At 39.7% G+C, this 20526-nt stretch overlaps 1 protein-coding gene across 10 annotated transcripts in view; it reads right to left on the bottom strand.

Moving 5' to 3' along the window:
- Positions 1-1156: 1156 nt before the first annotated feature.
- Positions 1157-20526, bottom strand: part of sash1a (SAM and SH3 domain containing 1a) — a 433329-nt gene continuing 413959 nt past the window's right edge. For 6 of the 10 annotated variants that reach the window (XM_057352048.1, XM_057352046.1, XM_057352055.1 and 3 more), the window contains 12 exons: positions 18142-18274; positions 16772-17694; positions 14946-15020; positions 14703-14840; positions 13479-13611; positions 13190-13359; positions 12895-13104; positions 12303-12453; positions 12092-12220; positions 7063-8030; positions 4308-4439; positions 1157-3737 (listed from right to left, as the gene is read on the bottom strand). In XM_057352048.1, the coding sequence (XP_057208031.1) occupies positions 3477-3737; positions 4308-4439; positions 7063-8030; positions 12092-12220; positions 12303-12453; positions 12895-13104; positions 13190-13359; positions 13479-13611; positions 14703-14840; positions 14946-15020; positions 16772-17694; positions 18142-18274 (3423 nt within the window). In that variant the 3' untranslated portion in view covers positions 1157-3476. The remainder of the gene's footprint in view (positions 3738-4307; positions 4440-7062; positions 8031-12091; positions 12221-12302; positions 12454-12894; positions 13105-13189; positions 13360-13478; positions 13612-14702; positions 14841-14945; positions 15021-16771; positions 17695-18141; positions 18275-20526) is intronic. The other 4 variants (XM_057352053.1, XM_057352056.1, XM_057352047.1 and 1 more) reach the window with 3 other exon arrangements.

Here is a 20526-nt window from a genome sequence, read left to right as displayed (position 1 = left end):
ACCGCGCATTTATTTATTTATTTACCCTGCTGAAAACACAATAGAAACATCACCATTAAAGTACCATTATGAACCGTTAGCTTTTCCCATTAAAACCATTACAAAATTCCTTCTTTGTAGTGTGTTTTGTGCATTATTCCAATAGGATATCTGCCGGATAACACCCAACCAATAAAATCCATCACATACCAGTAAACGCCATTATAGTTTCCATTAAAACCAATAAAGGTCCTATTAAAACCATTAAATCCATTACATTTTCTATTGTGTTCTATTAATAGGCAGGGTTCTATTGGGTTTTTTTCAGCAGGGTATTTATATTTGGCTGTAAAAATATAACCACACAATAGGTCAAGGCTGGTTTAAGTCTTGACAAAAGGTACGTTTCCAGTTCATTCTGTATTCCCCTTTGGAAAAATTAACCATGCTTTTACTATAGTAAAGGTGTTACGGTCAAACTATGTTTATTGTGGTGAGACCATGTGGTTACTATGGTTTTAGGATAAATAAACAAACAATAAAAATAAACCATGGTTAATTTGAGAGGCTCTAACGTCATTTGACCTAAATTTGACCCTTTCACCCTGGCCAGTGAGTTTGTGTTAGAATTATGACACTGCTATTCATTTATAGTGCAATGTGATACTTTTAATTTCACTGGGGCATGAAATCAAATGAAACCACGTCTTTGTATATTTTATTATCTTGACCACTAAAAATTAAATCATGCCTGCCAATTGCCCACCCTGAGGTGAGAGGGGACAAAAATATGCCTTCTCTTCAACCTCAAAATCTGCTTACTATTGTTCAAAAATATCTAATTGTTTTTCAAACCCTTTTATTGAAATATGATATTAAAATTCAAGTATATTTTACATATTTTGGATAGATTTCTGACCAAACTATGACTTTAATGGTACGGGCATTATTTAGTAGTTCAAAACACTGAAACATTGTCGAATGTATTGCTGTAATGATGTACATTTATTTATCCACTATATATTTGGCTTGTTGTGAAACAGTGAAGGCAAAATCAAACTAGTTTATAATGATTGTAATGTCTCTGTAAATTAAATCACACATAAAAAATGTACATTTTTATATTTGAGACATAAATGTACCCAATAGTATGCACACACACACAGTCAGTGCCAGGATATTCTTTTTTATTACACCTCAAAGTGACAAATATTTTAAGACATTTCTTTGTAAATATTCAAGCAAAATTTTCTAGACAATCATTAGCAAACTGAAACCAGATAAAATCATTTTTATACATATATTTTACAATGGTTATTGAAGCACGGCTAACCAGACGGAAGGGTATTGCTCTATGATGTATAGTACAGCTAATAATTACAGTTGATGTAAAATAAAAAATAAGTTATTTAAATATCAATTACATATACAGAATGTGCAACTTCTGTTAATCATTCAGATATGTAATTACAACCCAGTTTTCCCATCTTTCAAATAATTAACTGGTCATGGTTAGTTCTTTAATGAGTTTTTTAATGAATTTTTCAACAAGAATTGGAAATTTTACATTCTTTGTTAGAGACTGCCACAATGCACCTCAACCTTTTACATATGACCTGAATGCAAATCTGCTTACATCCTGTATTAAAATGTTAATTTGTTATGTAATTTTCTCTACAATGGAAAAAATCTTTCTTTAATAAAGTGCATTTTTACAGTAACATCAAATTATATATATTTTAAATGACATAAAAAGCATCATTATCCAAGCCCACGCTAAAAGAAATATGGAGGCATCCATTCTGATATAATCGAATCTATTGACTCTATATTTTAAATTCCATTGTTAACCCTGAAAATGGTTACAGTCTATACATTGTGCTGCATCAGATACAAAAGAGTGAACAGAATAAGAAAAACTATTATGATTCTTCATCAATTATGGTGAAAAAGATATTTGTCATTGATAAGATAATTGTCAAAAAGACAATTTCATTTTTGTTGTGGGGGGAAAGAAATCTAATGAAATGATCACTTTTGTGTCAGCTCAGTCAAAAATAGCCCGAAACTTGCTTGGTTGTGCTTAACTTGGAGTGATGTAATTCTTTAAACCAGTGAGTTGCGATGACATCATACGAATGCCTAAACGTAACTAACAGAAGTCAGCTATCGCTCATTTTTTATTTTAGGAGAAGTGTTTGCCAGATGCTGTCTGTCTGTCTCAGAGAACGCCCCCAACCAACACCAGATGTGTGAGAAATATTTTGTCCATCCCACAGTTAACACAGACCTCATGTGACAAAAAATCTTAAGAGGAATTTACAATATCTGTGCAACTGCATGCACACAACTGTACTACTACATGTTCTGGTAGCAGGAAACATTGCGAAATCCTTTAAAGGCATGCATATGTCTTGATTTGCATCGATTTGCTTGTACTTCAAGGCCTTAGAAGCTTTTTAAAAATTAAAAAATGTCTTCAATACCTCAATCAAAGTGCAAGGAAATCTGGGACAAAAAACATATTTCACTTCAGCAAGCATATTACAGCTGTATGATGTACGAGTTGAGTATGGTAAAGAGGTACGCAATGCCCATCAGTATAATTTTCAAGATAACAGAGGCAACATATAACTGATCTTATGTAAGCATTAATAAACATTTATATCCTGTAGCTGATGAGTAAGTCATGTTTTTGGATATTCTGTGCCAAAAGATTACATGTGCTTTGAATATACAGTATTATGTTAAGCAGAATATAAAAAGTGATGCTTTAAAATGTGACCGTGAGAAATGGTTCATGAAATGGTTTCATCACTCTCTACACAAACATAATACATACCTGCAAAAACAATGGCGAACCATTGGCCTGAAATCAAAATGTACATTACTCTAACTATCCCCATATGGCAATATCATGCTATTGAGAATTTTCTACATATACCCTTTACATGACTCACCGAAGAGGAAATTTCTTTCGATATACAGTACATATTTAATATACATATGCTTTGAGACAAAAGTAATATTATATTAACAAAACCTGGATGAAATTAAATTGCTTTGGCCAGGTGACATACTCTCCATACTTGATGTCCTTCAACACATTTTTCCTTTACAGCTTTTTCTAAATAAATTTCACACTTTATGAAAAAAGTGAAAAAGGAGTTTAGAACAGTCTTTAAGTCATACAAAAGCATAAATTCTCTGAAAAAACTGTGCTTTCTCTCGACAGGCAGTTTATGCGAGCCAATCTAGATGTTTCTATAGAAACATCTGTTGAAAAGCCCTCAGTAACAGTCCTAGGACGCCAAATCAGTCATTTCTGTAAGCGTCAGACAGCTGTGAGAATACCAGAAGACAGATATTGGAAATTGATTCTTGATATACTGCAACAGCTAGGGCAGTTGTTGCTCTTGTACACCCCCAGGCATGTACCTTTGCCTGGCAGATGAGTTTCATCAATTTCATATCAGTTATATAAGCTCACGTCTGTTTTATGACTGTACTGAACTGTTGGCTGTGATTAGCTGAGCCTCGATGAGAAGAATACGTATGTGATGCTCCTCCTTCAGCCCCGCCTCCCTCGCGCTTGCCTCGTTCAAGGATGACACCCGGCCCAGAGTGTCAAAGCCTGCAGCCATTAGAGGGGCACAATACATGGGCATTCCAATTGACACAAGCCAATCAGAAACGGAGATCACGTGAACATGAGACACTGGCTTACGACATATTTCGGTCAAACCTCCTGAGGGAATCTGTGGAGAAAAAAATCAATTCAATTTTATATATATATATTTTCAATTTTATATATACTGTACATATATATATATATACATTCTAATAAAGCAACGTTAATGGAATTTACAGAACCCTGAGCTAATCTAATATCAGCAGTCTCACGGTGAGCAAGCCAACACGGCCCAGTGGCAAGGAACCAAAACTCCAAGATGAATAAATAGAGAAAACAAATCTTTGGTAGAGACCAGTCTCAGCCGGGAGGGCCAGATCTCCTCTGATGTGTTATAGCTGCACTCAGTAACTTTGATTAAAAGTTACTGAGTAAATAAATATTGAAATATTGAGTAAAAGAATTAAAATATTGAGTAAAAGAACATTAGTCACAAGCAAATTGTTAATTGGTAAAATACACAGTTTATCGATCCGTTCACATTTACATTTTTCATACATTCAGAATTATATTTAGAAAAGAAGGGCAAAATAATCTTTTTTGCTTCCTAACCGGATCTGTACGCAATTGTCATAATTTCCATTAGCAATCATTTGTAAAACTGATTCAGCTTATTGCATTTAAAAAGTTGACTCACAGCCATGCGATGCTCCTTGCGCAGTTGTTTAACTCTGATCTGATCCAGACTGGACGCCACGTCCTTAACTGGCAGCTGAAAGTCCTCTGAGTATCTCTGTACTAAGAGCCGAGGAATACCACACCGACCGTGCTGAGGAAGGACGAGAGAAAAGAGAAAAGGTCAGCCAAGCCCTGAGAGAAAAACAAGATCTAGGGTTCAGCACCTTTCTTAGGTGATTCGAAAATATTTCTAGAATCCTAAGCAACTATGTACTAACCCCAAGAGACAAAACTCTGGTCATCAAAATCTCGGAAAATATGGAGAGAATTCCACCTACTAATATTGTATTATTTTCTAGCAAAGCCACGATTAAAACTTAAGAGATCAACATTTCATTTTAAACTGAGGACTCTGAATAAAAGCCGAAATTATCAGATCATAAAGTTTACTTCATGTGGCTTTTTAATTGATTTTACGGCTGGTGGAGACCAAGCATGCCTGGAAACCGAGGCTGACTCACAAACAAGCAACAACTTTATGTGGCAATTACAGCATTACAAGGCGAGCAAGACTAAATGGTTTGCTTAATGCGAGATTCAGTGTTCTAATACATCGTCCTGTGTGGCTTAACGATTTTAAAGATGTTTTGTTTGTATTCCAAATGGCTACATTTCTAAAAGGGGCAACTCATGAATGTGGTTTAATAATATTTCAAACCAATCTGTTTTAATGTAACTCAATCAGGCAAAACACAGCCATCTTTATGAATTGAACAACTTAAATCCACAGGACATCTAAAGTGTGTCATTTCTGCACCACTAGTGTCAACAAACTTCATTTCTCCGGACCATCACCTCTTTTATTGGGTAAATAAACAGACAGTCCTGCCCCAAGCTAACATGATTTGTTGAGTCAAATTTTGCTGTGTTGGGCTGGGCAAGATGCTCAAAGAAAAATATATTCGGAAAATATGATATTTGGAAAACAACAGCAACAAATGTCTCAAACAATATTTTAACCTAAAACGACACACTAAACTAAACCTACATTTAACTCAAAACAATCTTTCTAACAGAGAGATAAATTATGATTAATCTACTCAAGAGTTTTGAACCACCTGTGTCCAATTTAGGTTACATCCAATAGGCTGTTAGACCAGAAATAATTGGATTGGCTGCTAGTAAAAAGGCCCGAAAACTCCAGGCAGTGGGTCGTGTATTTAATATGAAAACAGTGGCAGTGGAGCTGCCTGTGGTTTCAGACAGCACATTTTTCACCTCTGCTCTACAGTGTCCTAGTGGTGCAGCTGGCAACAGTTTAACTGCTCCTGAACCTCACGTCTGCTCAAGTGAGGAGGTGTTTATATAGCAGGACTGGAACACAGTAGCCTCAAAAACTGATTCAGAATCAGACTTTGTTGATGAATGTGTACACTATTTCAACAAAGGAGGAAGCCAGCTGACCTAGGTTCAGGTACCAGGTTTAAGATACTCTGTGAATCTCAAACATTCAGATCATAATGTACACAAAAACAAAGCCGCAGTCTCAACTCTTTCCAGCCTGTCTCTCCTCGCTGTGTGTGCAAGCAGGGGATCCTTGAGCAGGTTCACTGCTACTGTTGGCATGACTAAGAACTGTTGAAGGACACAGGATATGTAATTGTTATGACTGTGCTAAATGATGCATTAACAAATAAAAGTAGCTGAAGAAGAAAAGGATGATTGATAACTCACCGTTTGATGTATTTATATTGTAAATTAGACCTACAGTTAGTACAGATCAGTCTTCAAGTTTGATGCGTTTGAAGTTATGAGTGGAAATGTATTTGGTTACCAATGAGTACAGATTAAAAATCTCTCTTTTTGATTCTTTTGGACACAAAATGCTTGTGTCTTTTATCACGTAGAACGTCATTTAGAATTGCTGCAGTCACATAATATACAAGAATCTTTTTTTTAATTCTTGGGACTCATAGAGTATGTTCATTAATGAGGTTTAAGTTTTATACCGTTTTGTTACAATGAAACCAATAGAGTGGCTTGATAAAATCAACAACAGAAGCTACAACTACTGCTTGGCATTTACAGTTACCATAGAGTTTGTTCGACTGGACGCAGAAAAGCATTTGACAGTATTGCGAGAACTCGATAATCCTGCTTTGAATCACTCCCGCGATACGATGATGTCACACGCTGATCGATCTGCGCAGCACCACGCGTGCTGAAGTTAAGGTTCGACTTAATGCGGCGCTGCAAGAACCGACAGGAGCGGGAGCGATTAAATCATACACAGAAGTTAGCTTTTGAGTAGTTCTCGATGTACTTTGATGTCATCCGCATGACGTTTTTTGCAGCGATGTGTGAAGTCGAACACAACTATTGCGAACATGAGGAGCATCCTTCTTCACGCAAAGAGGGAGGCGAATTTCTCTGGATTCAAACATTTGGGATGATGTAAGTACACAAAAACATACGTCAATGCAAAAAGCTTACAAAAACCACTTAATAATATTAGTAGCTATCATCTCAGCCTGACCTCAGGGGAGTTCGCAAGTATTTTACGAGGTGGTTATGAATTCGTACTAAGTGATTCATAGAAAAAAAACGTATGATTATTAGGAAGAAACAATTATGAAGCCTTAGACCTAAAGCTGTCACGAACGAGATCATACATACACATTCAAACGAACCTGACACTTTGTGTAATAGTTAAAGAATTGCCATGACATTGTTTTGCTATTTTTAGTCAGTTTTGAAATGGCATCGTGACTCACCTTATCAGAATACGGCTCTTCTGTGAGGTCAATGCCTTCTAATCGCATTCTCTCTTCCAGTAAACTCTCCATGTCGACCATTTTGGCATGTGAGGTCTTCCTGTTGAGGGCTACTTTTGCTCCGTGGATCTGAGGACATGCTGATCCAGACAGGTCAGAAAACCAGGGTGGACTAAGAGCTGGTGGACTTCCAGGATCACCCGGTGATACTGGGGTTGATGGTGTACCCCCAGAGGGGGTGGCTGGGGAGCTTATGGGTTTCGGTGGTAGGGTTGGTGTATTTGGCACTGAACCTGACAGAACCAGCGGAGGGTGGCGCAAACCATTCGGCAGACGTTCTTTGGACTTCTTAGCAGGCACGGGAGGTGGAACGGGTGGTTTTTTAGGGTGAGTTCGTGGAGCCGGGCTGGTCGGGGCAGAGACCGGTTGACGGTTTGAGGGAACAGCAGGCAGGGCTCTGACCGGGCTGAGGGACAGCTGTGTGGGAACCGTGGGTCTCTCCACTGAGCTCGTCTCTCTTCCAGACGTATCTCCACCCTGCTCTGGTTTTGATTTTACAGGATCTGCTTTTACTTCCTCTTTCTTGCTGCTTTGCTTCTTGTTCTGCACCTGGTGGTCCTTCCTCTGATCGTAGGCATGTTCCCAACGTAGATCCCCTAACGAATGTGAACGCTTCCAGGACTCAGGGGTCTCCTGAGGGCCATCCAGCTCCTCACAGCTACGGCTGACCGGCATGCGGGAGGTCTGTCCTACTTTGGATCCCTTCTTGAGACCAAGGTTTCGCAGACTTAAGCCCTTTATGGGCCGGGGAAGGAAGGTCTTCGGGAACTTGCGTTCTTTCTTGGCCTGCTGTTGGAGAGCTTCAGTGGAATGAGTCATAGGGAGAGTAGGATAGTCTGGAGACTTCATGACCCCACTATCAAATCCAGATGATCGCCGACTGTGGCGTGATGTCTTACGACTCTTTCCTGAAACAGAGAGGTGTGCTTTCACATATGTAGTACATCCCTAAAACAGTTTTGATGTGAACTTCAGTTTATCTGATTCCTAAACGACACTGGCATCATGAATTTAAGAACTTTAACAGAAAGTGCTGAGGAGGCCGAGCTCTCTGAATTATTGGATTGGTTCATGTTTGTTTTTGAATTCTTCTATTAGAGGGTGAAAGTACTGCTCATATTTAAAACCAAACTGCTATAATTGAAACATTCTGAGCATATTGAGTTGATATTGAAATAACTTGTAGCTAACAAAAACATATTCAACAGAAACCAGTCGAAATAAAATCAGCCTGAGCTAAGGTTAGTTAAACTGACTTAATATAAAAACCCCAAATGATAGTCTTATAAAATGTGTGATAAAGCATATTTGTTCATGCTAAACAGGTTAGTGGTCATTTTTACACACAGTTGTTTTTAACTCAAGAGTTGGATCAAAAAAGGGATGAACCCAGCTGTTGGGTTATATTAACCCATAATGTTTATATTTGACCCAACAATCGGTTAAAACGATTAAAAGCATTTTGGGTTAAACAACCAAGCATTGGTTAATTTACAACCCACCAGGTTGGGTTCATACAGTTTTGACCCAATGCTGGGTTGAAAATAACCCAGCAATTTATTTTTAGAGTGGTGTAGTTTTTTAATTCTATACAGTGAGGGAAATAATATTTGATCCCCTGCTGATTTTGTAAGTTTGCCTGCTTATAAAGAAATTAAGGGTCTATAATTTTATGGTAGGTTTATTTTAACTGATAGAAACCGAATATCAACCAAAAAATCAGGGAAAAATGTATATAAAGGTTATAAATTGATTTGCATTTCAGTCAGTGAAATAAGCATTTGATCCCCTACCAACCAGAAATAATTCTGGCTCCACAGATTGGTCATGTGCCTATATGGACCACAGATTAGTCCTGTCACTTTAAGAAAGTACTCCTAAATCAGCTTGTTATGTATATAAAAGATGCCTGCCAACAGAATCTGTATCTTCCATTTCAACCTCTCCACCACCATGGTCCAGACCAAATAGGTTTTAAAGGATGTCAGCGACAAGATTGGAGACCTGCACAAACCTTGAATAGGCAACAGACAGAAGCTTGGTGAGAAGGAGACAACTGTTGGTGTGATTATTTGGAAATAGAAGAAATACTAAATAACTATCAATTGCCCTTGGTCTGGAGCTCCCTGCAATATTTCCCCAATGGGGTAAAGATGATCATGAGAAAGGTTAAAGATCAGCCCAGAACTACACGGAAGAAGTTTGTTAATGATATCAAGACAGTTGGGAACACAGTTAGCAAGCAAACCATTGGTAACACGCTATGCCGCAATAGATTTAAATCCTGAAGCACCCGTAAGGTGCTCCTGCACAAGAAGGCCCGTCTGGCTCATCTGAAGTTTGACAATGAACATCAAGATGATTCAGAAAAGGCTTTGGAGAAAGTGCCGTGAGACCAAAATTGACTCCTTTTTGGAAGGAGAGAAATGCTGACTATGACCCCAAGAACAGCATCCCTACAGAGAAGCACAGTGTTGGAAACATTCTGCTTTAGGGCTTTTTCTCTGCTACAGGTATACAGGATGACTTCACCACATTGAGGGGCTGAGGGACGGGCCCATGTACCCTAAAATCTTGGACGAGAACCTCCTCCCCTTAACTAGGTCACTGAAGATGGGTCATGGATGAGCCTTTAACATGACAAAGACCCCAAACATATTGCCAAGACAACCAAAGAGTGGCTTAAGGAGAAGCACATTAAATGTCCAAGCCAGTCTCTAGACCCTAGTCCTATAGAACCTCCGTGAAGGAGGCTAAAACTCCAATTTGCTGAGCGACAGCCAAGAAACCTTAAAGATTGACAGAGGAGTGGACTAATGTATCCTGACACATGTGCAAACCTGGTGACCAACTATCAGAAATGTCTGACCTCTGTGCTTGCCAACAAGGGTTTCTCCACCATGTTTTGCTCGGGATCAAATACTTATTTCACTGACAGAAATGCAAATCAATTTATAACCTTTATATAACATTATTTCCCCAGACTTTTTTATATTCTGTCACTATCAGTTAAAATAAACCCACTATATAAATGATAGACCCTTCATTTCTTTGTAAGCAAGCAAACTTACAAAATCAGCAGGGGATCAAATAATTATTTCCCTCACTGTATATGGCTGCTGTCCTTCTGAAACCTCGTACCTCCATATTCAGGATTTGTATTTTGCCATAAATCATTAATATTAATCACCCTTTATGTTTACAAGTGGGTTTTGCAAATATCTCACCAATAAAAAGTATTAAAAAGTGCTCGTCAACAAACTAATCGTTTAAAAAGTACAACGTTTTCTCCAATTCCTGAATGACAATGAATTTGGACATATGAAGTTTCGGAAGGACACCGACAATATGTATATTGCTGATTTTAAAAAGGATTTAATTTTTTTAGGAAATTAGGAATAATTAAAACAATGTTGGTTGAAGGTTAAATGTTAGTTGAAGCAATGTTAAGTGATGTTTTAAAGTCATTACATAAAATGAAAAATCCATATTTACTTAAAAATTCAAATCATTTTCTGCCAAGTTTCCACGTAAAAATATGATATACAGTACAGAATTATTAGTGAAGATAGTGACAGTCAAGTAAATTACGCTTTAAATGTAAGACAATGGGATTAACACAAAAGCGAATTTATTAATGTAGAGTTAAATTAATGAATAATTATTTATTAAAATGGTCAATGAACATTTATATGCCGAGACCTTTGAAACCGAAGTGATTGACATGGTTGAGAAATGATGCAGACAGAATGTGAAAATGCAGTGAATAGACAGTAGTTCAGAAAAAAATAGACCAAAGCTGCATTTTCATTAACTTATGTATTTTATATTAATCAGAGTGACATTTCTTGGGTTATCAGACATCAACAGAACTAATGAAAATCTGATGGTGATACAGCAGCAGTGTGATAGTAGCACATGCTCTGATGTCTAAGATAAACGCCTCTGTCCTGCTGTTCATAACAGATAGACATGAATGGAAAACTAATCAGTAAAGTAATACAGGAAGTGACGGATGAAAAAAAGCAAGCAGACCAGAATGCTAGAGATCACAGAATGGATTTATTTTACACATTGGCAGATTGCACATTTTTTCCTGATTCGTTCTCGACTCTCATACTTGCCACACGCATTCACAGACTCACACGCACATACAAGACAGAAAGAGGGATCAGTCAGTGTTATAAGAGGCCAGTAAGATGTTAAAAAGACAAAAGTGAAAACTGCTGGATGAGACAGTCCTCAGATCTTTTCGATAAAATTTTCTAGAAAATAGACTTAGTTGATTAACACCTAAACATGCTTTATGAAGTAAAATATCTCCTACACTTGACTGTCCCTTCTATTTGTCCACAATTTTTGTTTTTTGAAATCTCTTCTTTATCAGGCACACGAGAACTTGTGCAATATGACCACAACAAACACCACACACAAATATGGAGTGATATTTCCTGAAATGGCAAAAAAAGAAACCTAAAGTGAGTTTAAAACTTCTAAACTCCACGCAAACTTATTTCTCCTGCAGTGAAGTTCATCTTGCTACGATGACCAGCTCCGTCTAATTCTGGGCTACTGGCTCCATGTTTCTCTCAGAAGCTGTGGATTAAGTTTAGTTTGACATAAGCGGAGCCTAGCTGACAGGAGTTCTCTCTCTGCAGGAACAGAACACAGCAAAGCTTTCTGGATTTTCTAATATCCCCGGTACATTCAAAGAAAAGGTTGCAAAGAAAAAGCGAGGAATGAAAAAGAACCTCTGGAAAAGAAAAGTGGACAGATAACAGCAGATATGACAAAGAGACAGCGGCTTGCGTTAATTCCAGAGGACAGTTTCTCATTGGCTGTTAGAACATGGAGTCATGGCAGAGAGAGGCGTGGCCCAGAGGTGAGAAGATGGTGTCATGGCGTTGCTAGACTAGACTTGACAAGGTGATGCGGTTGGTATGGAGATGCTAGACAAGCGCCTGGTTACCATTCTCTAGGTTTTCGTTGCTTTCGTAGCAACCAGAGTCCCGTGGCGAGTCGGCCATGAGGCCACGCCCCTCACAGGGGAGTTTCTCCTGGGAGCCAGAGAGGGCGCTGCGTTCCGGATCGCTGCTACCTATAAAACACAAACACACAAAATGTAAGGAAATACTCTGCAATAGTTAAAGAAACAAACGTGTGTGTGTGTGTGTACTCACTGTCGTAATCCTGCAGGAGTTCAACAGCAGTCAGCAGTACAGCTCTATGTTGAGGGTCTTTGATGTTAAGTTCATCCAGATCTTCTTCCTCTAATAACTTAAATGTGTCCAAGTCCTCATAGCCGTTAAACAGAAACGTCGGCATATGCTCCTAAAACACACACGCAGATTAAAAACTAGTGCAGAAGCATCTAAAAACACATCGCTCCACCCTGGCAGTTCATCCATGTGTGGGAACTTACGCTTCTGGACTTCACACTCTTCTGTGACCACCAAACTATCATTACAGTCTATTAAGACATTCACAAAACGCAATGAGGCTTTAAATAACCATCACATTATAGATCTTACAGTTACACCCAATGGAAATTATTTGTACTACTTGATTTGGTTCACGTGTACCACCGTAGTATATTTAAAGATGTAATATAGGAGGAACTTGTGGGAGATCTGAGGGGTGTGTCAGACACATGTTTAAATAAAGCTTTTAACTTTCACGTTGAACTGACCTTGCCTAACATTCTCACAGTTAGTGTGATCTAGTAGAGCCGACCAGCCTGTATTCAAAGTGTGCATCAACAAAATGTCTTACTTTCAGGTTTATCCTCTCCAGGAGCTCCTCTACAGAGCTGGGTTTAGGCGGCCTGCCCTTCCTCCTCCTGCGAACCGCTCGCTTGGGTTTCTCCTCTTCCTCAGCCAGCACATCCACGTAGATGAACTTAAACGTGCCCACTTTATTATTGAGCAGACCCATCCACGTGCCCATGGGCGGCTTGCTGATGATGTCAATCACATCTCCTCTCTGGAAACAGTGTGTTAGATGTAGTGAGAACATCAACAATCATTTATTTATTGAGAAATGACGTATCAATGGGTGTGTGCAGTACCTTGAGCTTGAGGGAATCTGAATCATAAGGACTGGGTGTGAAGTCGGTGTGTACTCGTGCCCGGCCGCAGAACGGACCTCTGTACGGAGGCTCTTCGTCATCACCGTCTTCGCTTCTTACGCTCTCTCTGTTACTGGCGGATGAATCTGTGGTGCTCACTGTCTGGCCACCTGTGAGGACACCATCACGATTATTTACACACATATATTTTATAAGGTAAATCTGTGGGTTTTATCCATTACAATTCACTGACCGACCGTTAAAAATATTTGAACGACCACACACTTACTCATGGAGCTCTGTCCGCTAAGGGAGCTGCGCAGACTCTCTACAGACCCTCCTGCTTTCAGTTTGGGTTTCTCCAGAGAGTCTGTGTCTGGTTGAGGAGACTGAGGACAACTGGGTGTCCCATCTAGACTGGACTATACAGAGAAAGAGACAGCGATGACAGGGTGTCATTATTCATGACAGAGGATGTTGTATGGATGTATGAGGCTTACATATAGAAGCCACTTGACGTAGGGCTGTCACGGTTATGAAATTTGGCTGAAGATTAATTGTCAATTAATTGTCTGTTTAAAGGCTTTGACTGTGATAACAATTCATTTATTCAATGAATAAAATATAGATACATTAAGAAATGCGAAAATCCTGTAAATAACTAGTAAGATTCCCTATAGAGTGACCTTAAAAGAAAAGACTGTCTTAACAGAAAAAATGAATAAAACTCAAACACAAATCTGATACGAGCCAAATGATGAAGAAATATCATTCGAATGTAACAGTGAGTGCGCATCAAGGACGGTGGATGTAAAATGCTGCAGATCACCCTTGTTTTCTAAGGATTTACAATAATTACGAATATGTCAAATAATTGCGATGTGACGATTATTTAATATTGTGACAGCCTTAACTTGAAGCACTGCTTTCAGACAGATCAAGAAATACCACGAAATCACCACTAGGTGGCACCACAGTATAAAACACGATTACTTAAACGCTTTGTGCAGATAAAATCTTTCTATAGAGCTCAACACACACAGAAGTCTTGGTTAAACACACTAAAGAAATAAGAGATGTCAAATACAGTGGGGGATAAAAAGATAATAGTCCAATATTGACAATCCTTCCATTTGACATATTTTCTCAATTGATATTTCATTTTACATTTGAACGACAGATTCCACTCTCAATGTGGTCTCGGACTACTGTTCATCACAGTACAGGCTCATGTGAATGTCTGAGAGTAATGTATTGTTTCCCATTCTATTCATTTACGCACGCACGCACGTTTGTTTCTGTATTCAACACTGTCAGGAAGTTAAAGCTGGAGCGAGCTTGTCTCCAAGCTCCGTGCAACACAAAGGGAAGACTGATATGTTTGAGCCCTGTTCAAAACTTAAAAAGTGGGCCACACATGTGCAACATCCCTCTGGAGCAACCACCTCTAAACAAACCCGCTCTTGTAATACAACTCGGTCAATATGTTAGAGGAGGATCTGTGTGTGTGTACCTGTTCAGAGAGAGACCCTGCATATTTCTTGGACATGCGTTTCCTCATCGTCTCTTTGACAGACTTGACTTTCTTCCCTAGAGAGATGCGGGACGTGGTGGGCGATTTAACAGGATCTCTGTACAGAGCCTCCTGCTCCTTATGCCAGAAAGAGAGAGCTTGATTAAGCACATTGAAAGCCAGCTGATCACACAAACACTGCAGCTGCACGAGAGAGCACAGAGAGAGGCTGCGAGTACTCACGCTCGCCTCAGACGCTGTGTTGACCACATGTAGGGAACGATTAGACAGGTCGAATCCTCCGAAGCTACACGTTCTCTGCAGAGAAGAGACATGATTTGTGTGAATTCACAATTAAAGAAATGAATCCAGAGGGTCGGGTAGATGCGACGATTCATGATGGGCTTCAATGATTCATGCTGCTAATTATAAGAAGCCACTGATTTGAAACGATGGAGTATTTCGGGACATGATCTGATTTTCTATTCAACAGCAAATCAAATATTTTAATTATTATGTAAATAAACGGATGGCCTCATGTAAAACCTTGAATACACAAAGAAATCAACAACAAACTACTTACTGCTCACATACATGCAATGCATTGAACATAAACGAATCTGCTTTTTGTTTCAAAACTTTTTAAAGTGCTACAAAATCGGTTGTCTCCGAATTGTCGACTTAAAAAAAAAAACTTCGATCAAATGTTGTAGTATGAGATGTTGCATTTCCATGTGGAAAAACATGCATTTCGAAAATAAAGACTACAATAGCTACAACAAAACTTCAATCACAAAATAAATGTTCAGTCGTCATGCCCAGGCTGAACGAGTTCTTTCCAACCCAAAATGGATGAAGAGTTCACTGATGAAGATCACGGTCATGTTCACATTCACGATGAATGACGACGAGGATCCGCAGACAGCAAACTCTGCAAAGCTGCAGAAGGAACGCCATATGACTGAAATACTAATCTGAACTCAACTAGAATCACACAACAGTGTGACTTTTGCTGTCTTTTGTTTCATTTCTCCTTTATCGCTTTTTCATCCAGGATTATGACAGTGACTGTAGCAATGTCAGTCTACCCTACTGATAAAAAGGCCGAGCTAACCAAAAGAGCCCAACCAGTCTAAATGATTTCTAGCTATAATAACTGCCCAAGAGATTGTAAAGATTTTAGAAAAAGATACCACAGCCGATATTTCAGAAGTGTGTTCTGTTAATGTCTAGGTACTGTATGTGCTGGCCAGAACTTGGAATATGTTTGCCCACAATGACGAATATTCATTTCACCAATATAGATGTTCGGTTCGTGATCCTAAAACCCAGACGGCCACGAGTTCCCTCAGGAATTTCCTATGGAGTTTAAAAACAGCGGGTTTTGATTTATGTGTAACATGAGATCTTTGGTTAATATTACAGTAAAGCTGCAACCCATACCTTTTTTCAGTTAAAAATGAAACGAAAATCTGTTATTAAGCAAGAGATTATGAGATGTTCGGATAAAATTTGTAAGGCATTTTGGGGTCAAGTGGCTCCAAGCCATGTGAATATATACGTACACAAAGTAACCTGCAAGTTTGTTTCTAACAAAGATGACTAAAAATACAGATTGCGGCTTTAAGACTCGCATTTGTTTTGCACCACAAATTACACACAGTCAATTTTAAAGCCTCAAACATGATGCTGGCTTTATAAAAATGTAGCAAAGCTGCACCGTTTATTTGCAAACTATGCTTTTACAAAACACGGCGTTGAAATGAACATTTATGGGCTTTGACTGCGTGTAATTTATGCGGTGGAACAAAAAGTTAGTATCATGTAAAGTTAACCACAGATCTTATTTCACTTGCATTATAAAAACACTGTTTAACAATCCAAATTTTCCAACGGAACCTGTGGTCAAACTGCCTGTCAACTGTCATCACGACTAAACAATTCTGATGCCAAACTTCATTGTTTTCTCTAAACTACATCCTGAATAAATTCTCTTCTGCAGCTTTGCATCAGTCTGTTCCTCCAGTGCAGCAGCGGGCACTGTTGATCTGCTCTCCCGGCACACTCACAGACTTCTGCTGGATGCGTAAGAGCACCCGCTTGGTGCAGCGATCCATGCTGGACGCCCACTTCCTGTTCGCATCTTTTTCGTCCTCCAGGAGCCAGCGTCTGTCTGCTTTGCTCAGCGTGACGGGTCTAACCAGCCCGGTCCAATTCAAGTGGCCGTACAGGCTGCGTTCCACCACATACGTGATATTGAGCTCGCTAACCGCCGTCCTCCCCTTCAGACGCCTGGGCGGAAACAACCAGCTGCCCACTACACCGCTCCCGCAGCTCTTCCCCTTCTCTCTGGCCAACGGGAGCTCCCGAACAGGAGGTGAGGTGGGGGCGCTGGTTTTCTGAGCATTACAGGAACGTTGGTAGAGCAGGTGCTTGGTGGAGTACGCGTAGTTCGGGTCGGGTTTATTGCGCTGCCATGTGGAGACGGGCGGCCGCTTGGTGTTGTTAATGTCATCTAAAGACACCAAAAGGGGGTGTGGCTTTGGGCGGGGCCTAGTGAGGCCGTAAAAGGCGTAGACGCTGTCGGTACTTACCCCGTGAGATAGAGATGACAAAGCTTTTTGCATTTCTCCGTCTGTTGCCGAGCGGGAGACTTTGGAGTTGTCGTCTCCAACACCTTCCAATTCGGAGAAGGAGGAACCACTACAAGCCAAACCCAGTCCAGGTCCGTCACTGCTCTTCCGCGGCGGGCGGATCAGACCGTGGGGGTGCGCGCTGGGGGTCTTCACAAGATTGTGAGCAGCTTTCCAGGCCTCAAGGCTGCTGGTTGAGGGAGAGGTGGTCAGACTGTCCGTGTCTCCATCCAGAGAGAGCTGTTCTTGGGCAAGGGAGGACAAAGAGGTGTCTGTGCACACGGGCGGCTTTTTGTGGATTCCCGCGTAGAGTGCGTTTAAGTCGTCACATAGGGGAGTTGCATCCAGACTCAGGGAATCTACAGGAAAAGGAAGAGCCAAGTGAAAACTCAAAACAAAAAATTTTAATAAACTGAAATATATTTGACTTTTAGTACACCAACAATGCAAACAGTTGTTTCCAAATCAGTTTGAATAAATAAATAAATTTGACTTTAGAAGCAAAACTGTATGAAGATATATTTTGAGTTTTATTTATTCTACCACAATGCAAAATTGATTCATCTGTGTTAAAAAGCAAATGTGCCCACAATAAGGTAAAAATGAACTTATTATCCTTTTAAAAAATTAAGGATGTTTACATATTTGTACTGTAATACAAAAACAAATTCCCATTAAACCATTCAATACCATTCCTTTAAATCGTTTGAAAAATACAGATAATAACTAATAACGTTACATAGACGTTTTCTGCATGTTTTCATGACAAGCTGAACAATGCTGTCACCACACTCCCAGTCTCCTACCTTGTGAATCGTGCCTTTTGCTGTCATCCACTTTGATGAGTTTCTTGCGGACACGTCGAGTTGAGTTGACCAGCTTATGAAGCCTCTTGAACTTCACCGAGTCCTCCTGTTCCTCGTCTGACTGCTCCACAGACTAAAGAGACAAAACTCACCGTCAACATTCTTCCTAAAAGTAACAAATCTCTTCACAATGACATACTTCAAACAAAGGATGATGACTTTCACAGGCATGAACAGATTATGAGATGTTAAGGATGGACTCTTGCTAACATGACTTGAAAAGACCACAGTAAAGAGTTATGTGTTATGGAGACATGTTTGGAGTCCAAATAGCACACAGACATCTTGTTTTTGTCACACATGAATGAGCGTGAATAAGCATTTGAGGGTGGAATAATTGTAGCGGTTAAACTAAATGTCTAAATTAAAATGTGAAGTATATTGTGTTGAGATGATCTATATCACACACCCAAACAAAACTTGATGCAAAATTGTATATCAATGTTAACACAGACTTAGAAACATCCTCGGATACACAATGACAAAGTGTTTATTTTGCCTTTTTCAACTGCATACACATGCCAAGGGATGGGATGGCATTAAGTAGCTTGCAAAACACTCTTTTAAAAAGACGGTAGTTTCACTCCAAAAACATTTTGTTTACTGCACGGGTACACCGCAATATGGGCTAATACACTATTTGTCTTTCCCTCTTTCGAATAACAAGATATAATCAGTATTGACCGTCAGCTATTTTTAAACCACCAGCTGAAACTGAGCTGTTTTGGCCAACATCAGTGATGGACAAATACATTTGTGCATCACCGCACACAAATGTTCCACTGAGATATTGAGCTTCAATGTGATCCGTGTTACTGGAAACCTAAAGCTCAACCCCATAAACACACACAAAGAAACACAAAAGACACAAAGTTTGTGAGTAGTCTAACCAAATCATTCAAGGGGAACGTGGAATATCAGAACGCCAAAAACGTGGGCAGAAAAAGTCTCAGGACTAAATGATGTCGCAAAACTCATCTACGCAATAAACAAAAGCATCCATAATACGACTCGCATGTGCACGTGAGCACGTCTGAAGAAAATAACATCTGGATAAAATTGTAACATAAGTCATGTACTGAGGTCTGCCCAATGAACAACATGCAAACCCAAAATTTCTTCTGATTGTAATTCCAGTCATCAACTTAAGCCTACCAAGCCACATTTCATACAAACATTAGAAGAGAAACAAGAAAACATGTATAGAAACCAGAATGCTGTCCACATGTGTCCAGCTGTGACCCACCAGCAGACCATTCCTCATGTTGAGGTTAGATGTTAGCATCCATGCACCGAACCCAAAGCCATCTCACGCTGAAACTAATACAAACTCTAAACAGGAACCTCTAAACGTCTGGAATATCGAGGGACAGGCAAAAGTGATCATGGCAAAAGACGTGCGCTTGTTAGTCCGGAAACTCAGCGAGGTCTCCCAAATGACCCCTGAACATCCTTAATGGTCTTTAGAGGAGTGAAGGAATGTGGGCCAGAGAGAAGAAAGGCTGATCTGGGTGCAGTCTATTCATATAGAGATACAGTACATCCTCTGTATTATATCTGGCTTAAACTGATCATGCGACTGTTGAGTCCAGAAAAGCTTTGATGGATCACTATATTGACCGCAGTTGACACTGATCTCGTGACAGCGGAGACCCTCAGACGCACAGTGAGGTCTCAGTGTTCTCATTATGCTAAACTGAACTCAGATCAGTAAATCCCCAGAGGAGATCAGCGCACAGTACGCAGCCTGTCAGTTAAATCGTTAGCACACCAGGGCTGACACGTTTCCAGTTATAAATAGGAGATGATCAGCCCAGAGGCCAAGATTTCCACAGAGATTCATCTTCTGTAGACCCCGTGATTCAATGTACACATACTGATGTGTGATCTGGTTTATAAAAGATAAGAGAAGAAAATGTATGCATGTATGTATGTCTATCTATCCGCTATCTATCTGTCTGTCTGTCTGTCTATCTATCTATCTATCTTAGGGCTGAAACGATTCCTCGAGTAACTCGAGTTATTCGAATACAAAAAATCATCGAGGCAATTTTTGTTGCCTCGTTTAATCCATTTAACTACAGTACACACGGAGCACTGCGTTTCCCCACGGACCGTTATTACTGACGCACAGCCCGCTAAACTCTATTCATGTTACAGGGCTCTCAAGTCTCATGCAAATGCATTCACCGTGAGACACACGCGTTTTAGTATGTTCACACGCTCACACGTGTTTCTCATGCTGATAAATAACTGATAGCTTATAGGGCTGTGACGGTTGCCGTAACAACCGCACCACCGCGATGGTAAAGTGCCATGACGGTG

This window comes from Triplophysa rosa, linkage group LG15, assembly GCF_024868665.1.
Source record: "Triplophysa rosa linkage group LG15, Trosa_1v2, whole genome shotgun sequence".
NCBI lineage: Eukaryota > Metazoa > Chordata > Actinopteri > Cypriniformes > Nemacheilidae > Triplophysa > Triplophysa rosa.
This window is presented reverse-complemented; position numbering and strand designations above follow the sequence as displayed.